This window comes from Pelophylax lessonae, assembly GCF_965119305.1.
Source record: "Pelophylax lessonae genome assembly, chromosome: 5".
Classification (NCBI taxonomy): domain Eukaryota; kingdom Metazoa; phylum Chordata; class Amphibia; order Anura; family Ranidae; genus Pelophylax; species Pelophylax lessonae.
The window spans coordinates 78163798-78185243 of NC_138772.1; the positions used below are offsets into that span (position 1 = coordinate 78163798).

General features: G+C 42.1%; 1 protein-coding gene across 1 annotated transcript in view; it reads left to right on the plus strand.

Annotated features, from left to right (window-relative positions):
- Positions 1–21446, plus strand: part of MYO3A (myosin IIIA) — a 312359-nt gene that overhangs the window by 112910 nt on the left and 178003 nt on the right. The window contains exons 6-8 of the mRNA XM_082259576.1: positions 2047–2123; positions 5613–5758; positions 10900–10965. Of these exons, the coding sequence (XP_082115702.1) occupies positions 2047–2123; positions 5613–5758; positions 10900–10965 (289 nt within the window). The remainder of the gene's footprint in view (positions 1–2046; positions 2124–5612; positions 5759–10899; positions 10966–21446) is intronic.

Consider the following 21446-nt stretch of genomic DNA (forward strand, 5'->3'; position numbering starts at 1 on the left):
CAAAAATGCTGTTTAATTAATTCTCGTTATTCAAACCAAACTCCCCCATCCATTCATGTCTCCATGCTTTATTTTGCTAAAAATCACAATGAAGAGATGATTGTAAACTTTAACCACTTTACGACCGCCCGCCGCACTGTGGCAGGCAGCCACTCCCAGGCGAATCGCTCGCTCTCGGGAGTCCAGGGGGCGAGCATGCGTCGTCCCCATTAGAAGTCTTTGCAGACGAGCGCGTAGGGTGCGGCGTGCTGATGTCACCACGCTGCCCAGAGGGCGGGCTACACGAGAGCCGGCCGGCTTCCTTGAACTTTTAGCGATATTCATTCATTTACACGTGAGTGTAACTTTTTTATCGTGCATAATAAATTGGTTTGACGTTATTACACTATCGAGCCCATTGTTTTTCCATGTATGGTGCCACCGGCGTTCCTACCTGGGATTAATGTTGGGATCAGTTTCATCCCTCCTTCTCTGGCCATATTCATGGGGGCTCACTGAAGCAAGGAATTTCCTATTTAGAGTGGTGCTGTGAGGAGACTATTCATGCAGGCAGTTTTATACCAGAATCTGGTAACCAGATATGCATGTCATATTTGTTGGAGCACCGTGGTGACAACAGACACTGGCTTCTCATCCTTTATCCACTTCAATCACTTCTATTATTTTTGAATTCCATCTTTGGCACCTACTATATGCTATATTAATTTATGGACATTTTTATTTACATTGTATTCTTATGTTTTTGTGATTCTTAGTGGTCACCCATCAGCAGCCTTTGATGCAATTTATTGGCATTTTTGGTGTCTTTCACTTATTATTTGATGCAGTATATTGGCATTTCAGGTGTCTTTCACGTATTATTTATTATTTAAATTACCCATACTGAGATTGGTTTATTATTCATTTATCAACTATTTATATGTTGTTCACATTAGCGCAGCTTTTTTTCCTCATAAAAAATCGCAGATTGCAGCCATTACTAGTAAAAAAAAAAAAAAAAAAAACAATAAAAAATTACATAAATCTTTCCAGTAATTAGTAATAGCAATACCGTTTGCGCAAACCATTCAAAATACGCTTATTGAGATTTTTTTTACCAAAAATATGTAGCAGAAAACAAATTGGCCTAAAATTTTAAAAAATTTAGATTTTTTAATTTTTTTTGAGAATGTTATATGGCAGAATGTGAAAAATATTGTTTTTTTTTTTTTTTTTTTCAAAATTGTCGCTATTCTTTTGTTTTTAACGCAAAAAATAAAAATTGTACAGGTGATCAAATACCACCAAAAGACAGCTGTATTTGTGGGAAAAAAAAGGACGTAAATTTTGTTTGGGTACAGCGTCGCACGACCGCGCAATTGTCCGTTAAAGTAACGCAATGCCGAATAGCAAAATAGGGCAGGGGCAAATTAAGTGGTTAATGCAGCTCTGCCTTATTTAGACATTGTGATTTTTTTTTTAATGCAAGCAGGCAGTGTAAGTATATGGATTGGGTTTGATATCAGCCTCTTCTAGTTACTGTTAAGCAGATCTCACATTGGGAGAGGGAGAATCAGCACAAGGAGCCAATCGGTTTTGTGGCAGTGAAAGGATTTTGCTGATAGAAAGAGAGAGCAGAGAAATGAAATAATTTTCAGATGCTCTCCTTTCTTGCTGTGCTTGGTCTCCTTTCACCGTCCAGTCAAAGGTTGTAAAGAGGGACAAGGCCGGTAGTGTTACTTAACTACAGCAGAGCAAACAATCACGTCTCCTGCCAGACAGTTGTGTGGCAGAGCTATGCAAATCTCTGGACTGGGTTAATAAAAATACAAATCTTTTGGCAGATAAAACATGTCACATAAATGTATTTTATCTGTGTATTGAGCAGTTTTCTGGGAGCTCAGCTTTAAATCAATGATACATAATATAAAGATGACATGAAGCTGATCTCTTACATTTAAAGTTAAAATACTATACATACCCTTTATTTCATTGCAGTGTGATAGGTTAGGTGTTTAAACCTTATTAAAAACTGATCATAACATGAATATGCTTTAAATAATACAGGTGTATCAGCCCAACTGACAAATACCCGTCTCCATCGGAACACGTCTGTAGGAACTCCATTTTGGATGGCGCCTGAGGTTGGCTCTCTTTTATTATCTTTCAAATTTAACCAACATAATGACAGTTACATTGTTGTTTTATAACTTTAAAGGTAACTATAGTGTATTGTAGTGAACACACATTTTATTTTTCTACATATAAACAAATTTCCTCCAAACAAAAACTATTAGGACTTTAGAGATACCAGAATTACTGATCATTTATTTAAAATATCCAAAAATGTATTATGACAATTAAAAGCAACTATTAAAAACAATGTGCATCACACATGTTGCTGAGGTTACAACCTGTGATGATCATTGTTTTTAATGGTTGCTTTTAATTGTCATAAAAAAATGTAGGATTTTTTTTTATATATATATAAATGATTAGTAATTCTGGTACCACTAAAGGCCTAATAGTTTTTGTTTGTAGGGAATTTGTTAAGATATATAATATTGAAGGACGTGGTACCCGTAGGAAAGATATATAGAAGAATTTACTACCCTATCCTCTCTTTTTTTATTTTATTTTCGTACCTGAACACAATTTATAGCTTTTATGTTTTTTTTCTTAATTGCAAATCTGTAATCTCCTTCCAGTTGTTGTTTGTGCAATTAGGAATTTGTCAGCATTCACTATTGAACAACTGCTGAAATAAGCCTAATTAAAAACATAAAGGCCTCTTGCACATGGAAGTAAAAAAAGACCACATTTTTTACTGCCTTAAAATTAGATGCATTGTTGTCTATGGAACAATGCACACAGCAGAGTAAAGTTAAGTAATACAGAGTTAAGTACAGAGCCGTAAAATTTTTAAAAAAAATAGAACATTTTACATTTGAGTGCAGTAATTTACATGAATACGCATGCTTACACATCTATAAGCAGGTTTACACAAGTGTAAATTTGTATATTACAACACTGGCAATGAAGAAGAATTTTACTCATCTATACGCTTACGTACCTCTACACGCCTTTACCCAACATTACTAAGGCTACGTTCACATCTTGGCGTTGCTATTACAGGCGTTTTTATTGGCCTTTTTTTCAAGCGTTTTATGGGCGTTTGGAAATAGAAATTTTATGGGCCAATGGAAAACGCCTGTAATCTGCCCAAAAAGAAGCTCATGTACTTTTTTGAGTGTTGGGCGTTTTGCTCACGGCGTCAAAATGTTCAGATGTGAACAGGGGCCATTGAAATGAATAGGATTTGTCTTGTTGGGGGTTTCGAAAGCTGATCCTAGAGCAGAAAAACGCCCCCAAAACGCCTACATGTGAACGTAGCCTCAAGGTCTTTACAAACATTATTTTTTACTCCCTGTCAACCAGTTCCTGAGCAAACATCAGTAAATTATGATGCCCAAGTGCTAGGAGCGAAAATGTTTTGTTGTCATCCAATCTGAGCAGATCAATAGACTTCTATGGAGATAGAGTTAGGGCTCATTTATATGGGTGTCTTAAACACATCGTTTGGATGCATACAGCATATAGTTTTATGGTGTAGCGGTATAGGAATTAATAGGGTCCTACACGCAGCTGTGGCTACAAGGTAAAATATGTGCTGTGTTTCACAGCGTACAAAAAGTTGGAGACAGTTGCATCCAAAGCTGTACATGTCTGTCAATTTTAAATCTTTACGCATGTACACACATGTAAACACGTGTAAATGCATATTTGCATACACACATAAAGTCAATTCGAATTTTATGCATCTAAATGTTGTATGCACCTAAACATGAGTACTTAAGATTAATCAGTTATGTAAGATCTTCTGCTAGCTCTGCCAGCAAAAACTTGGGTGCCATGCAAAACATATACATATGCCTGTGTTAGGCATCATGCACATTGGCTCATGTGCCCGTGCAGCGTAAAGATGCTACATAATTCTGGTGCCAAGTATGTCCTAGAGCTGTGTACACTCACCCATAGACAATAATTGGTTAAGACGGCTATGCGCTATGCACTGCTATTGGCATTAAATACAGACACAATGCATAGAATGCAGGTAGGGGGCATTTGGGACATTATGTCTGTGCACATGTGCTACTTTATGCAAATAGCAGCTCTAGGTCATCCTGGGCACCAGAAATATGCAGCATCTTTATGCTGCTCAGCCAAATGTGCATGAAGCCTTATAGTGTATCTAAACCCAAAACCAAAAATGTAATCTACTGTATTGCAGCTTACCGGTCCTTAGATGTGGTGGCTGCAATAATTTTCTTTTTTTCAATTACTTTTACCTTGTGGTCTTGCCCAGAAAACAATTTCTGTCCTAGGGAGTGTACAGGATGCCAGAGATGGGTCCTGGAAGGCAGGTATATATCCCTGTTGACTGGGTTGTGCTCACTTTAAAGTGGATGTAAACCCCATTCATGAAATCTGACCTGGGCACATATATCTGTAGTGTTTACTTATCTTTCTCCAAAGTCTTAAGTCCTGTGTCTTTCTGCTGCTCCATTCCTCTGTTATCAGCATGATAACTTCTGACAAGTTCTCTGACACAGGAGATAAAAGCAGCAGGAAATTTGTATCGGGGAAGGGACTTAGAGACAGATAAGCAGAGAGCTTGTCTATTTACAGCTCAGCTCTGCAAGTGTCTTCATTCCTCTGCCTATGTGGAGGGGGGCCTTTCCTCCAATCACCCCCCACACAGTGTATGCCAAGACTCCCCTCCCACTGCTGAAACAGGAAGAAAGTTTTGTAACACGATGTGCATTTTCTAAAGAATATAGAAAGCTGAAGACAGCAGATATACATGAAAAAAGGAAGTAGGGAGATTTGTTTAATCTCTGTGTATCATCTGAGGCTGTTCACTTCACTGGGTATATGTGAGGGTGTACATCCTGAAGGGGTTAACCCACCCAAGATAGAGGGGAAAAAAAGGTAGGAAGCAATCAGCAGCTGTCCATGAGGTGTGGAGCAGTGTGGAGGACAATCTTGTTAAGAGGAGATGTGTACTGTTTGGGTTACTGAGACACGGTTGAGCTGTGGGGACCTGTCTTTGGACCCCTAGAGCAGGGCGGGAACTTTAAACCCTGTTATGGGTCAAAGTTTTGCTGGCGGTGAGCTGAAGGTTTGATTTAAAGCAGAAGTTGATGGACTGTTATGTTTAATCTATGGTTATTCTGAAAAAAGCAATGGAGGAGCAGTGTTTAGGTCTAGGAGCAGAGAGAAGTAGATTTACTTGACTGGTCCCGGCAGCCTGTTCTAACCCATGCTCCAGCAGTCTAAGGTTCTGATGTCATCAAGTCTGATACATGCTCCATAGCACCTGCATTGGACATGATGACACCAAGGAACAGTCCTCTACCAGGATATGTGGGAGCGCCAGCTGCCGGAGGAGCAAAGGATCAGGTAAAAGTGCTTTTTTAAAAATTTTCCCCTAGAATAAATGAGCAGCCCCACTGCAAGGGATAGTTTTCATATTTCCCAGAATTAGACTTTAAGTGTTAATTGTAAGGCATTCATTGATTATGTCCAAAAAAGTAATCATAATACTTTAAATTTCTGTCTTGTTTTGCTAGGTGATCGCATGTGAGCAGCAAGTAGATACAACATATGATGCACGCTGTGATGTCTGGTCTTTAGGTATTACAGCCATAGAGCTCAGTGATGGTGATCCTCCACTGGCTGACTTGCATCCAATGAGAGCGCTTTTTAAAATTCCTAGGTATGTTGTTTTATTATTAGTTATTAAAAATATGATTGGTACCTAAGGACAGCTACAGGAAACTAATCTTGTAATGACAGAATATAGAGTTGGCAGTTTCTGAGCTTCTTCTGGAAATACTAATTGTCTGGCTTTATTACTTTGAGTTACTGAGCTGGAATGACCCTGTTGCAACTAAATTTAGACTGAAAACTCAAAGGATTAAACCCAGAGGTTTAGCCAGGTATCTAACACTTTTAGAATTTTAGAGGTCAGCAATGGCAGCCTCTATATGTTCTCCATTAAGAGTGGATTTCTGTTTGCTTGCAATTAATTACTTCACTTTGAAAATCATTGTTGCATTTTGCATCTTCTTTGTTTAACCTTTTTATGTCCTGGGGTTATCAAAACCTTTGTGTCCAGGCCAAATTCAAAAGTTTTGGAATGCAGCAGTTTGTTCAACAATGACTTGTTCATCGTTTTTCATACAAAGTAATTTTCACACAATTTTAAACCTAAACATTTCCTAATTTGTGCCTTTGTTTTATATACCCTGAATATATTTTATGATAAAATAAACAGCAATAAGTGTAAATATCCCTATAAAAAATACAATCACATAATAAATTCAACAAACAAAAAATGCAACATTAAAGATAAGACTCTAATTTGAGCAATACTGAAAATCAGCCAAAAATTAATTCATATAAAAAGGCATAAGAAGATATAAAAGTGCGTGTGGCCTATAGAGCGGAGGATTGGTTAAAGAAAGAGATACCCTTTGGTGTTACCACTTTGGAGCTGGCTGCCTGGACCCTCAGTCTTACACAAAGTGCTTTTTGATCTCTTTCTGGTAAGAGGCTGTGCATTGGGGAGCAGGACTTGAACATTGGAAACACTATAAATGTTTTGGATTTTCACTTAACCACTTAAGCCCCGGAGGATTTTCCTGCTAAACGACCAGGGGGTATTTTGCGATTCGGCACTGCGTGACTTTAACAGACAATTGCGCGGTCGTGCGACGCTGTATCTAAACGAATTTGGCGTCCTTTTTTTCCCACAAACAGAGCTTTCTTTTGGTGGTATTTGATCACCCGTGCGATTTTTACTTTTTGCGCTATAAACAAAAAAAGAGCGTACATTTTGCAAAAATAACAATATTTTTCACATTTTTTTATATGAAATTCCCCCAAAAAAAATGTAAAAATCAAAATTTTTTTAAATTTTCGGCCAATTTGTTTTATGCTACCTATGTTTGGTAAAAAAAAATCGCAAAAAGCGTATTTTGATTGGTTTGCGCAAAAGTTATCGCGTTTACTAACAAAGGGAAAGATTTCTGTCATTTTTGGTATTTTTTTTTTAACGTGTAATGGCGGCGATCTGCGATTTTTTTTGCGGTACTGCGACATTGGGGCGGACAGATCGGACCCTTGACTGACATTTTTGACATTTTTGGGGTTACCAGTGACATTTCTACAGTAATCAGTGCTATATATATGCACTGTTACTGTAAAAATACACTGGTAGTGAAGGGGTTAACTTTATTTGGGAGGGAGGGGCTGTGTGTGTCCCTAGGGGCGTGCTTTCTACTGTGATTGGCTGTGGCTTGAGCTGTAAGGACACTGATCAACGGATCTACATAGTAGATCCATGTGATCAGTGTTTTTACAGCGAGGAGAATGACAGGTGGCTTGCTTACACAAGCTGCCTGACATTCTCCCTCTCCCCCGCCGATCGCCGAGTGACCGGCGGACATCGGGTCCGCTGGTCACACGCGCAGGGGGGTCCGTGACCGCGCGGGAGCGGGAGCGCGCCTCCGCGGGCGCGCGGGAGCTCCCCAGAGCCTCACAGGCGAGCGACGTAGACCTACGTCACTCTGCCTGTGAGGGGCTGACTGCCGCAGTAAATATACTGTGAGCAGTCGGCAAGCGGTTAAAGCACCTTCATTTACCAGTGGACATCTGATATAGTTTTTGGACCTGTTGGCACACACACACATACACACACACACACACACACACACACATACACATATATAAACTGCTCCAAAAAATTAAAGAAACACTTTTTAATCAGGGATAAGCATCAAGTCAATAAAACTCCTGGGATATTGATCTGGTCAGTATTAAGCAGCAGGGGGGCTTGTTAATCAGTTTCAGCTGCTTTGGTGTTAATGAAATTAATAACAGGTGCGCTAGATGGGCAACAATGAGACAACCTCCAAAACTGGAATGGTTTTACAGGCGAAGGCCAATTATATTTTTGTTCCCTACTCATCTTTTCTTACCGTTTTTCAATAGTTTTGCATTTAGCTAGGGTCAGTGTCACTACTGGTAGCATGAGGCGACACTTGGACCCTATAGAAGTTGCACAGACAGTCTAACTCCTCCAGGATGGCACATCAATACATGCTATTGCCAGAAGGTTTGCTGTGTCTCCTAGCACAGTGTCAAGAGCATGGCGGAGATTCCAGGAGACAGACATTTACTCTAGGAGAGCTGGACAGGGCTGTAGAAGGTCCTTAACCCATTAGTAGAACCGGTATCAGCTCCTTTGTGCAAGGAGGAACAGAATTAGCACTGCCAGAGCCCTGCAAAATGATCTATAGCAGGCCACTGGTGTGAATGTCTCTGACCTAACAATCAGAAACAGACATCATGAGGGTGGCCTGAGGGCCTGATGTCCTTTAGTGGACCCTGTGCATACTGCCTAGGACTGTGGAGCTCGATTGGCATTTGCTATTGAACACCAGAATTGGCAGGTCCGCCACTGACGCCCTGTGCTTTTCACAGATGAGAGCAGGTTCACTCTGAACACATGTGACAGATATATAAGGGTCTAGAGAAGCTGTGGAGAACGTTATGCTGCCTGTAACATTGTTCATCCTGACCAGTTTGGTGGTGGGTCAGTGATGGCCTGGGGAGGCATATCCATGAAGGGACACACAGACTTATACAGGCTAGAAAGTGGCATACTGACTGCCATTAGGTATCTGGATGAAATCCTTGAACCCATTGTTAGACCCTACGCTGGTGCAGTGGGTCCTGGGTTCTTCCTGCCGCACAACAATGCTGGCCTCATGTGGCGAGAATATGCAGCCAGTTCCTGGAGGATGAGGGAATTGATACCATTGAGTGACCCCCACGCATGCTTGACCTAAATCCAATAGAAAACCCTTGGAACATTATGTTTTGGTCCATCAGACGCAGCCAGGTTTCACCTCACTCTGTTCAGTAGCTTAATCATGCCCTGGTCCAGATCTGGGAGGAAATACCTCAGGGCACCATCTGTCCTCTCATTAGTAGCATGCCCTGACATAGTCAGGCATGCATACAGACACGTTGGGGCCATACAAACTCAAACAGCAAAATGGACTAGCCTGCTGCATCATTTTTTCACTTTGACTTTCGAGGTGCCTTTGAATTCAGCCCTCTGTAGGTTGATAAATTTAATTTCCATCAAACGATGTGGCGGCTTTTTATTCCTAACACATTACCCAGTCCATATCAGTATAGATAACCAGCATGATATCTTTCCCCATGGAAATCTGATGCGTTTTCTCAAAGTGTTCCTTTATTTTTTGAGCAATGTATTTTATATATTTTGTATGTATTTCTTTTTGGCTGATTTTCAGTATTGCTCAAATTAGAGCCAGAACTTTAATGTTGCATTTTTTGTTTGTTGGATTTATTATGTGATTGCATTTATTTAAAGGGATATGTGCACCTAATACTGTTTATTTGATTGTTAATATTCTGTATACAGACATTTTGGAGTTCTGCAGTCTCATACACTAAGCACAAGTTTAATTATTCCTTTTTCTAGTATTTTATGATAGGCAGAGAAACTGACTAAATATGAAAATAACGCAGTTCTATTTTTTTTTAATGTGTCATTTATTTTGTATAAAGTATTCCAGTAAAAGATTTTCACAAAAATATTTTTTTTTTTTATCTACGCTGAATACAGGGACCCTAAACATGTGTAGGTCTTAATACATATGTCAGTGCTGTATGGTTGATAAACAAGTGTGTATATATTAGATTTATAGATATTAGGCATTTTCCAATACTGTGTTTGGAGTTCAGTGGCTGTAATTCACCAATTATTAAAACAACAAATAATAATTAATAGACCTAACACTAATGAACTAATTATTATCCCTCAATTAAAACACTAACCTATTAACTAGTCAGTCAATTAACTAACTAACCAACTAATATTTTTAAATAATCATATTTTTAATACATTTTATATTTTACACTTTCTTTTCTTCTTTCTTTTTTTAAAAATGTTTTACTTTTAAAGTTTGCCCCACAGATCTCATTCTGTCCTCATAGCTATGCAACATGAAACCAGATACAATGTACCAGTCAGCTGGAACGTTTTATTTTTTTTAAAATGTCCCTGTTCTCTGTGGGTTCCTTGATTGGTTATTCATGAGTGGTTACTTAGAGTTATCTTCCAAATATGCATCCCCTAGGGGGAAGGCCTTTAATTTTTGTCCTCGTAGCAGGGAAAACTGGTCAGAATAATGTTAATTTCCAATTGAAGGGTTGGTAAGAAGCTCAAAACCTCTTTGTAATGTTTTATTACATGGAATGATACAAATTATTCTCCATTAACAGCGTTGTATAAGTTTTGGACTTTTTTCCATGGAAGAAGGTCTTCCACAGCTCTAGGCATGGCAGTGACAAGCTGATCTTTGCTTTTCAGACAAGCCTCTGGTCACCTGCTCCTAGTGTTCCTCTGGAAAACCATCTAGGAGACTCAGGCTTCAAAATTAAATTTTGAATTAGAAATACATGGGGAACTGACTGAATCAGGTGAAGAGCCAAAGTCAGAATCGTCATTTTATTGCAGTGTTTAACTGAAACTGCACTAAAAGCCTAGCAGAGATCAACATTCAAACAAAGAGACCTGTTTTAAATGGAGTTGCTCTACAAAATTTAACATATGTAAATATTTTCTTTTTGGAAGAGCCTAATCAGTTTTATATAGCTGACATATCCTTAATCCTCTTGAATTTTAATGTATTGTAACTGTATTGTCTCCCTTCTATATTGTAAAGCGTTGCGTAAACTGTTGGTGCTATAAAAATCTTGAATAATAATAATAATAATATCCAAATGGTATAATATTAATGGTATGTTTTTTTGTAGGAACCCACCACCAACCCTACGTCAGCCAGAACTGTGGTCAGCGGATCTTAATGACTTTATCAGCAAGTGAGTAGAATCCTTCCTTACCTCCTTACTTTAAATGCTGAAGCCCAAAAAGAAGCAACACAGAATTATACCATTAAGCATTGCAGGTCCAAAAGCAATGACTTGTGGGGTTCCTTTAGGTTCCTGGCAATGTTCTTAGGCAGTCTTGGATGTCAATGTGTAGGGGGTATTGTGGCCTGATTTCCTTATACAGACCTATGCTTTGACTAATGGAGAAAATTTCTGGATTCTGGGAAATTTTGTTAAGAGTAGTGTTGAGCGAACACGGACTGTATTATTCGTGTTCGTACCGAATAATTGGATTTTTTGTACCCGAACACGGACACGGACACTTTACTGTATGTTCGGGTAAAAATCCGTGTTCGGTCGTTTTATTTCCGGGTTTTGCATGCTTTGGCGCTCTTTTCATGGCGGGCTTTCAACAGCCAATCAACAATCGTTTAACTGGTGTGCCTTAAGCCATCCCAGCCATGCCTGCAAATGTCTCAGTAGCTGTGATTGGCCGTCTGAAGCATGTGACCAAGTCTTTATAAGTTCGAGGCAGCCGCAGCGGCGTCATTATGCTGCTTAGATTCAGGGACAGAGCACACATCAACGTGCTGGCTGCTGATTAGGGAAAGATAGGCAGGAAAAAACCATTTGTGTCCGGATAGAATTGAGGGACAGGTCGGAGTGTTTAGGCAGGGCGAGTTGTAGGCATTTTAGGGATAGAGTCTGCTGAATTATATAGGGTCAGTGTCTTCTACAAACTACAATCGATATTGCTGTGTGGGGGGTGGGGTCTGCACTCAATCCTGATCTACGATCTCTTCTCAATCCTGTTAGGGACAGAGTCTGCTGAATTTTAGGGAAACTGTGTTCTACAAACTACAATCGATATTGCTGTGTGGTGTGGGATTGGAGATAGGCAGGTGTCAGTGATCCACATCCATTTTTCTGTGTGTGAGCTGCAGTGAACACAATCTTTTTGGGCTGCAGTGAACACAATCTTTTTGGGCTGCAGTGAACACAATCTTTTTGGGCTGCAGTGAACACAATCTTTTTGGGCTGCAGTGAACACAATCTTTTTGGGCTGCAGTGAACACAATCTTTTTGGGGTGCAGTGAACAAAATCTTTTTGGGGTGCAGTGAACACAATCCTTTTTGGTGTGCAGTGAACACAATCTTTGTGGGGTGCAGTGAACAAAATCCTTTGTGGGGTGCAGTGAACACAATCTTTTTGGGGTGCAGTGAACAAAATCCTTTTTGGGGTGCAGTGAACAACATCCTTTTTGGGGTGCAGTGAACACAATCTTTTTGGGGTGCAGTGAACAAAATCCTTTGTGGGGTGCAGTGAACACAATCTTTTTGGGGTGCAGTGAACACAATCTTTTTGGGGTGGAGTGAACAACATCCTTTTTGGGGTGCAGTGAACAAAATCCTTTTTGGGGTGCAGTGAACAAAATCATTTTTGGGGTGCAGTGAACACAATCTTTGTGGGGTGCAGTGAACACAATCTTTTTGGGGTGGAGTGAACAACATCCTTTTTGGGGTGCAGTGAACAACATCCTTTTTGGGGTGCAGTGAACACAATCTTTTTGGGGTGCAGTGAACACAATCTTTGTGGGGTACAGTGAACAGAATCTTTGTGGGGTGCAGTGAACACAATCTTTGGGGGGTACAGTGAACACAATCTTTGTGAGGTGCAGTGAACACAATCTTTGTGGGGTGCAGTGAACACAATCATTGTGGGGTGCAGTGAACTCAATCTTTGTGGGGTACAGTGAACACAATCTCATACTGAAGGTTTGAGGGTGCTGCCTGTTCCATACTCCCCCTACTCCTCATCTAGCCTTTTAGGGGTACAAACAATAGTAATTGGGGCCTAGTGTGGTTGTGTACGTGTGATATACATACACTTTTTTGGGATCATATTTTCTATTCCGCTATTTAATCAAAAACCTTTGGGGATCAGTTAAATTGGGGGATAGTCTGTGTTGGTACGTGTGAGAGAGATCCACCTTTCCAAGTTGTTGGGGTTCATCTCATACTTCTGAAGGTTTGAGGGTGCTGCCTGTTCCATACTCCCCCTACTCCTAGCCTTTTAGGGGTACAAACAATAGTAATTGGGGCCTAGTGTGGTTGTGTACGTGTGATATACATACACTTTTTTGGGATCATATTTTCTATTCCGCTATTTAATCAAAAACCTTTGGGGATCAGTTAAATTGGGGGATAGTCTGTGTTGGTACGTGTGAGAGAGATCCACCTTTCCAAGTTGTTGGGGTTCATCTCATACTTCTGAAGGTTTGAGGGTGCTGCCTGTTCCATACTCCCCCTACTCCTAGCCTTTTAGGGGTACAAACAATAGTAATTGGGGCCTAGTGTGGTTGTGTACGTGTGATATACATACACTTTTTTGGGATCATATTTTCTATTCCGCTATTTAATCAAAAACCTTTGGGGATCAGTTAAATTGGGGGATAGTCTGTGTTGGTACGTGTGAGAGAGATCCACCTTTCCAAGTTGTTGGGGTTCATCTCATACTTCTGAAGGTTTGAGGGTGCTGCCTGTTCCATACTCCCCCTACTCCTAGCCTTTTAGGGGTACAAACAATAGTAATTGGGGCCTAGTGTGGTTGTGTACGTGTGATATACATACACTTTTTTGGGATCATATTTTCTATTCCGCTATTTAATCAAAAACCTTTGGGGATCAGTTAAATTGGGGGATAGTCTGTGTTGGTACGTGTGAGAGAGATCCACCTTTCCAAGTTGTTGGGGTTCATCTCATACTTCTGAAGGTTTGAGGGTGCTGCCTGTTCCATACTCCCCCTACTCCTAGCCTTTTAGGGGTACAAACAATAGTAATTGGGGCCTAGTGTGGTTGTGTACGTGTGATATACATACACTTTTTTGGGATCATATTTTCTATTCCGCTATTTAATCAAAAACCTTTGGGGATCAGTTAAATTGGGGGATAGTCTGTGTTGGTACGTGTGAGAGAGATCCACCTTTCCAAGTTGTTGAGGTTCATCTCATACTTCTGAAGGTTTGAGGGTGCTGCCTGTTCCATACTCCCCCTACTCCTAGCCTTTTAGGGGTACAAACAATAGTAATTGGGGCCTAGTGTGGTTGTGTACGTGTGATATACATACACTTTTTTGGGATCATATTTTCTATTCCGCTATTTAATCAAAAACCTTTGGGGATCAGTTAAATTGGGGGATAGTCTGTGTTGGTACGTGTGAGAGAGATCCACCTTTCCAAGTTGTTGGGGTTCATCTCATACTTCTGAAGGTTTGAGGGTGCTGCCTGTTCCATACTCCCCCTACTCCTAGCCTTTTAGGGGTACAAACAATAGTAATTGGGGCCTAGTGTGGTTGTGTACGTGTGATATACATACACTTTTTTGGGATCATATTTTCTATTCCGCTATTTAATCAAAAACCTTTGGGGATCAGTTAAATTGGGGGATAGTCTGTGTTGGTACGTGTGAGAGAGATCCACCTTTCCAAGTTGTTGAGGTTCATCTCATACTTCTGAAGGTTTGAGGGTGCTGCCTGTTCCATACTCCCCCTACTCCTAGCCTTTTAGGGGTACAAACAATAGTAATTGGGGCCTAGTGTGGTTGTGTACGTGTGATATACATACACTTTTTTGGGATCATATTTTCTATTCCGCTATTTAATCAAAAACCTTTGGGGATCAGTTAAATTGGGGGATAGTCTGTGTTGGTACGTGTGAGAGAGATCCACCTTTCCAAGTTGTTGGGGTTCATCTCATACTTCTGAAGGTTTGAGGGTGCTGCCTGTTCCATACTCCCCCTACTCCTAGCCTTTTAGGGGTACAAACAATAGTAATTGGGGCCTAGTGTGGTTGTGTACGTGTGATATACATACACTTTTTTGGGATCATATTTTCTATTCCGCTATTTAATCAAAAACCTTTGGGGATCAGTTAAATTGGGGGATAGTCTGTGTTGGTACGTGTGAGAGAGATCCACCTTTCCAAGTTGTTGAGGTTCATCTCATACTTCTGAAGGTTTGAGGGTGCTGCCTGTTCCATACTCCCCCTACTCCTAGCCTTTTAGGGGTACAAACAATAGTAATTGGGGCCTAGTGTGGTTGTGTACGTGTGATATACATACACTTTTTTGGGATCATATTTTCTATTCCGCTATTTAATCAAAAACCTTTGGGGATCAGTTAAATTGGGGGATAGTCTGTGTTGGTACGTGTGAGAGAGATCCACCTTTCCAAGTTGTTGGGGTTCATCTCATACTTCTGAAGGTTTGAGGGTGCTGCCTGTTCCATACTCCCCCTACTCCTAGCCTTTTAGGGGTACAAACAATAGTAATTGGGGCCTAGTGTGGTTGTGTACGTGTGATATACATACACTTTTTTGGGATCATATTTTCTATTCCGCTATTTAATCAAAAACCTTTGGGGATCAGTTAAATTGGGGGATAGTCTGTGTTGGTACGTGTGAGAGAGATCCACCTTTCCAAGTTGTTGGGGTTCATCTCATACTTCTGAAGGTTTGAGGGTGCTGCCTGTTCCATACTCCCCCTACTCCTAGCCTTTTAGGGGTACAAACAATAGTAATTGGGGCCTAGTGTGGTTGTGTACGTGTGATATACATACACTTTTTTGGGATCATATTTTCTATTCCGCTATTTAATCAAAAACCTTTGGGGATCAGTTAAATTGGGGGATAGTCTGTGTTGGTACGTGTGAGAGAGATCCACCTTTCCAAGTTGTTGGGGTTCATCTCATACTTCTGAAGGTTTGAGGGTGCTGCCTGTTCCATACTCCCCCTACTCCTAGCCTTTTAGGGGTACAAACAATAGTAATTGGGGCCTAGTGTGGTTGTGTACGTGTGATATACATACACTTTTTTGGGATCATATTTTCTATTCCGCTATTTAATCAAAAACCTTTGGGGATCAGTTAAATTGGGGGATAGTCTGTGTTGGTACGTGTGAGAGAGATCCACCTTTCCAAGTTGTTGGGGTTCATCTCATACTTCTGAAGGTTTGAGGGTGCTGCCTGTTCCATACTCCCCCTACTCCTAGCCTTTTAGGGGTACAAACAATAGTAATTGGGGCCTAGTGTGGTTGTGTACGTGTGATATACATACACTTTTTTGGGATCATATTTTCTATTCCGCTATTTAATCAAAAACCTTTGGGGATCAGTTAAATTGGGGGATAGTCTGTGTTGGTACGTGTGAGAGAGATCCACCTTTCCAAGTTGTTGGGGTTCATCTCATACTTCTGAAGGTTTGAGGGTGCTGCCTGTTCCATACCCCCCCTACTCCTCATCTAGCCTTTTAGGGGTACAAACAATAGTAATTGGGGCCTAGTGTGGTTGTGTACGTGCGAGATACATACACTTTTTTTGATCATATTTCCTATTCCGCTATTCAATAAAAACCTTTGAGGATCAATTGAATTGCGGGATAGTCTGTGTCGGTACGTGTGAGAGAGATCCACCTTTCCAAGTTGTTGGGGTTCATCTCATACTTCTGAAGGTTTGAGGGTGCTGCCTGTTCCATACCCCCCCTACTCCTCATCTAGCCTTTTAGGGGTACAAACAATAGTAATTGGGGCCTAGTGTGGTTGTGTACGTGCGAGATACATACACTTTTTTTGATCATATTTCCTATTCCGCTATTCAATAAAAACCTTTGAGGATCAATTGAATTGCGGGATAGTCTGTGTCGGTACGTGTGAGAGAGATCCACCTTTCCAAGTTGTTGGGGTTCATCTCATACTTCTGAAGGTTTGAGGGTGCTGCCTGTTCCATACCCCCCCTACTCCTCATCTAGCCTTTTAGGGGTACAAACAATAGTAATTGGGGCCTAGTGTGGTTGTGTACGTGCGAGATACATACACTTTTTTTGATCATATTTCCTATTCCGCTATTCAATAAAAACCTTTGAGGATCAATTGAATTGCGGGATAGTCTGTGTCGGTACGTGTGAGAGAGATCCACCTTTCCAAGTTGTTGGGGTTCATCTCATACTTCTGAAGGTTTGAGGGTGCTGCCTGTTCCATACCCCCCCTACTCCTCATCTAGCCTTTTAGGGGTACAAACAATAGTAATTGGGGCCTAGTGTGGTTGTGTACGTGCGAGATACATACACTTTTTTTGATCATATTTCCTATTCCGCTATTCAATAAAAACCTTTGAGGATCAATTGAATTGCGGGATAGTCTGTGTCGGTACGTGTGAGAGAGATCCACCTTTCCAAGTTGTTGGGGTTCATCTCATACTTCTGAAGGTTTGAGGGTGCTGCCTGTTCCATACCCCCCCTACTCCTCATCTAGCCTTTTAGGGGTACAAACAATAGTAATTGGGGCCTAGTGTGGTTGTGTACGTGCGAGATACATACACTTTTTTTGATCATATTTCCTATTCCGCTATTCAATAAAAACCTTTGAGGATCAATTGAATTGCGGGATAGTCTGTGTCGGTACGTGTGAGAGAGATCCACCTTTCCAAGTTGTTGGGGTTCATCTCATACTTCTGAAGGTTTGAGGGTGCTGCCTGTTCCATACCCCCCCTACTCCTCATCTAGCCTTTTAGGGGTACAAACAATAGTAATTGGGGCCTAGTGTGGTTGTGTACGTGCGAGATACATACACTTTTTTTGATCATATTTCCTATTCCGCTATTCAATAAAAACCTTTGAGGATCAATTGAATTGCGGGATAGTCTGTGTCGGTACGTGTGAGAGAGATCCACCTTTCCAAGTTGTTGGGGTTCATCTCATACTTCTGAAGGTTTGAGGGTGCTGCCTGTTCCATACCCCCCCTACTCCTCATCTAGCCTTTTAGGGGTACAAACAATAGTAATTGGGGCCTAGTGTGGTTGTGTACGTGCGAGATACATACACTTTTTTTGATCATATTTCCTATTCCGCTATTCAATAAAAACCTTTGAGGATCAATTGAATTGCGGGATAGTCTGTGTCGGTACGTGTGAGAGAGATCCACCTTTCCAAGTTGTTGGGGTTCATCTCATACTTCTGAAGGTTTGAGGGTGCTGCCTGTTCCATACCCCCCCTACTCCTCATCTAGCCTTTTAGGGGTACAAACAATAGTAATTGGGGCCTAGTGTGGTTGTGTACGTGCGAGATACATACACTTTTTTTGATCATATTTCCTATTCCGCTATTCAATAAAAACCTTTGAGGATCAATTGAATTGCGGGATAGTCTGTGTCGGTACGTGTGAGAGAGATCCACCTTTCCAAGTTGTTGGGGTTCATCTCATACTTCTGAAGGTTTGAGGGTGCTGCCTGTTCCATACCCCCCCTACTCCTCATCTAGCCTTTTAGGGGTACAAACAATAGTAATTGGGGCCTAGTGTGGTTGTGTACGTGCGAGATACATACACTTTTTTTGATCATATTTCCTATTCCGCTATTCAATAAAAACCTTTGAGGATCAATTGAATTGCGGGATAGTCTGTGTCGGTACGTGTGAGAGAGATCCACCTTTCCAAGTTGTTGGGGTTCATCTCATACTTCTGAAGGTTTGAGGGTGCTGCCTGTTCCATACTCCCCCTACTCCTCATCTAGCCTTTTAGGGGTACAAACAATAGTAATTGGGGCCCAGTGTGGTTGTGTACGTGTGATATACATACACTTTTTTTGGATCATATTTTCTATTCCGCTATTTAATTTAACTGGGCCTCCATGCGAGACCTGTGTGCCTTGTTGCGCTGTTTTGAGTACTCCACCAACATGGCCAGTGGCAATGACGCCGTTCTCAGCTTAACTATCCCACTTCTATGCCTCCTTGAAAAAACAATTCGGGCGATGATGGAAGAGGATGTGGCACAGGATGAGGAGGAGGAGGAGGATGAAGAGGTAACATTTCCAAGGCTTTCAGGGCAGTCATTCGCAAGGGGCTCCGAGGGTGGGTTCCTGCACACGCAAACGCCAGGGACGCAATTGTCCAGCAGGGGCACAGTTCTGGAGGATGAGGAGGATGAGGAGGAGGAGGAGCTGGAGGAGGAGATGGAACCATGTTCACAGCAGGGTGGCACCCAGGCCAGCTCATGGCCATCACTGGTGCGTGGCTGGGGGGATACAGAGGACACGGACCATACACCTCCCACAGAGGACAGCCTTTCGTTGCCTCTGGGCAGCCTGGCACACATGAGCGATTACATGCTGCAGTGTCTCCACAACGACCGCCGAGTTGCCCACATTCTAACTTGTGCTGATTACTGGGTGGCCACGCTGCTGGATCCCCGTTACAAGGACAACGTACCGTCCTTAATTCACTCACTGGAGCGCGATCGCAAGATGCGCGAGTACAAGCGCACGCTGGTAGACGCCATGCTGCTGGCATTCCCATCTGACAGCGGGGCCACAGTGGAAGCACAAGGCAGAGGAGGAGGAGGAGGAGGTCGCCAACGCAACCAGGGCACCGCCAGCACCTCAGAAGGCAGGGTTAGCATGGCCGAAATGTGGAAAAGCTTTGTCAGCACGCCACAACAAACAGCAGCACCAGCAGCTCAGATGGAACGTCTTAGCAGGAGGCAGCATTTTACCAACATGGTGGAGCAGTATGTGTGCACACGCCTACATGTAGTGAATGACGGGTCTGCCCCCTTCAACTTCTGGGTCTCCAAATTGGGCACATGGCCTGAGCTTGCCCTTTACGCCTTGGAGGTGCTGGCGTGCCCTGCAGCCAGTGTATTATCTGAACGGGTATTTAGCACGGCTGGGGGCGTTATAACAGACAAGCGCAGCCGCCTGTCCAGAGACAATGTGGACAAGCTCACGTTCATTAAAATGAACCAGGCATGGATCCCACGGGACTTTTCCGTACCTTATGCAGAATAGCAATGGATACCGACCTTACCCACCCATTGTTCCATTTTTGCTCTTTCTCACTCTTTTGGGGTGTACCCTCATTTAAAATTTGTGAAAAGAAGCAGTGTTGGCTACCTCGTCCTCCTCCTCAGGGCCAGATTAATGTAGGGGCTATTGGAGCTGCAGCTCCAGGCCCCTACCTTTTATATAGGCCCCGGGTTGGCCATATTCACTGTTACCGCTCTTCTGTCACTTGTAAACACAGAAGTCTGGCTTCTATGCTCGCTTCCCCAGGCAGCACCCTCAGAACCTCCCCACACAGCGTGAAGGCCGGACAAGGAGGGACAGTTGGCGATGCATGGATGTGTTTATGGGCTTCAGAGACAGCATCCCATGTTGAATTAGGCATGCATGGCTGCACCCTTCCTCCTCTGGGTGCATGGCAAGGCACGGCCCTAAGGCCCTTCAAAATCCTCAGCACCAAGCCCATGATGCTGTTAATCCGGCCCTGGTCCTCCTCCACCGCCGCTTCCACCTACACCGCCCATAGGTGTGCGCAGCCTATTGCATTAAGGTGTGCACCCCAAAGTTGAAATACACATGCATGTGTTTGCCAGCAGGGAGAGTAATGTATCGGGGCCATGTACCTGTAGGCAAGGAGAAATAGAGCAGAGCAGGTCCCAGGGAGATCTTTCCCATCTCCTCACTGGCAATGCTATGTGCCCTAGGTGATTAGGGTGTGCCCAGGCACACCCAGCACACCCTGTGCGCACGCCTATGTCACCGCCACATCCACCACCACCTCAACCTCCCTCCTACTCCATATGGGCCTCGTCCTTCAGAGATGAAGAAGAACATTGTTTTATTTTTCTGTTTTTTTTTGTTGTTTTAAGTTATTTCCCTATCCACATTTGTTTGCAGAGCACTTGCCATGCTCTTAATTACGTTTTGCTGCCATTTGCAGCACTCTAGCCCTTTCCTTTGGTGTTTTAGAGCCATTTTAGTGCCTTAAAGTTCGGGTCCCCATTGACTTCAATGGGGTTCGGTGTCCGGGAAAAGTTCGGTAAAAGTCCGGGACACGGACCCGGACTTTTTTTTAAAGTTCGGCCGAACCCGTCGAACACGGACATCTAGGTGTCCGCTCAACCCTAGTTAAGAGCCTTTCATAGGAGGCAGGTGCCTATATTGTATTTAAGAAGTGTCTTGGACTGGTAAGGTAGTAGAAAACCTTTACCTTTGTAATAAACTAGGTATGACTTGTATTCTACTGCAAAGAAACTCACATGTGACGATCGGTTGTCCTGACCTCGTTTGGTGTTCATTTGTTGAGAGGGGAATATCACTCAATTTCTGAATTTCTCCAGGGACTAGGAATCAGTAAAGTCGTTTTTGCCATAACATTTAATTACTTGACCCCAAATTTTATTATGCTTATGTAAAATTTGCATAAAAAAACAATGTCACACTAGAGAACCTAGAGAACCAGGACATGACAGGGCAGAGAAATACTCACCCATTTTCATAGGTTGCTCTTTCAGTGGCTGAATGAGCGACGTGTCATCTTCCTGCTTGCTAGTGACATTTTTCAGCATAGTCATCGTATGGAAAGACCTATGGAAGTAGGTAAGTATTTTCACAGCACTTTTTAGCAATCCTGTTGCTAGTGAAT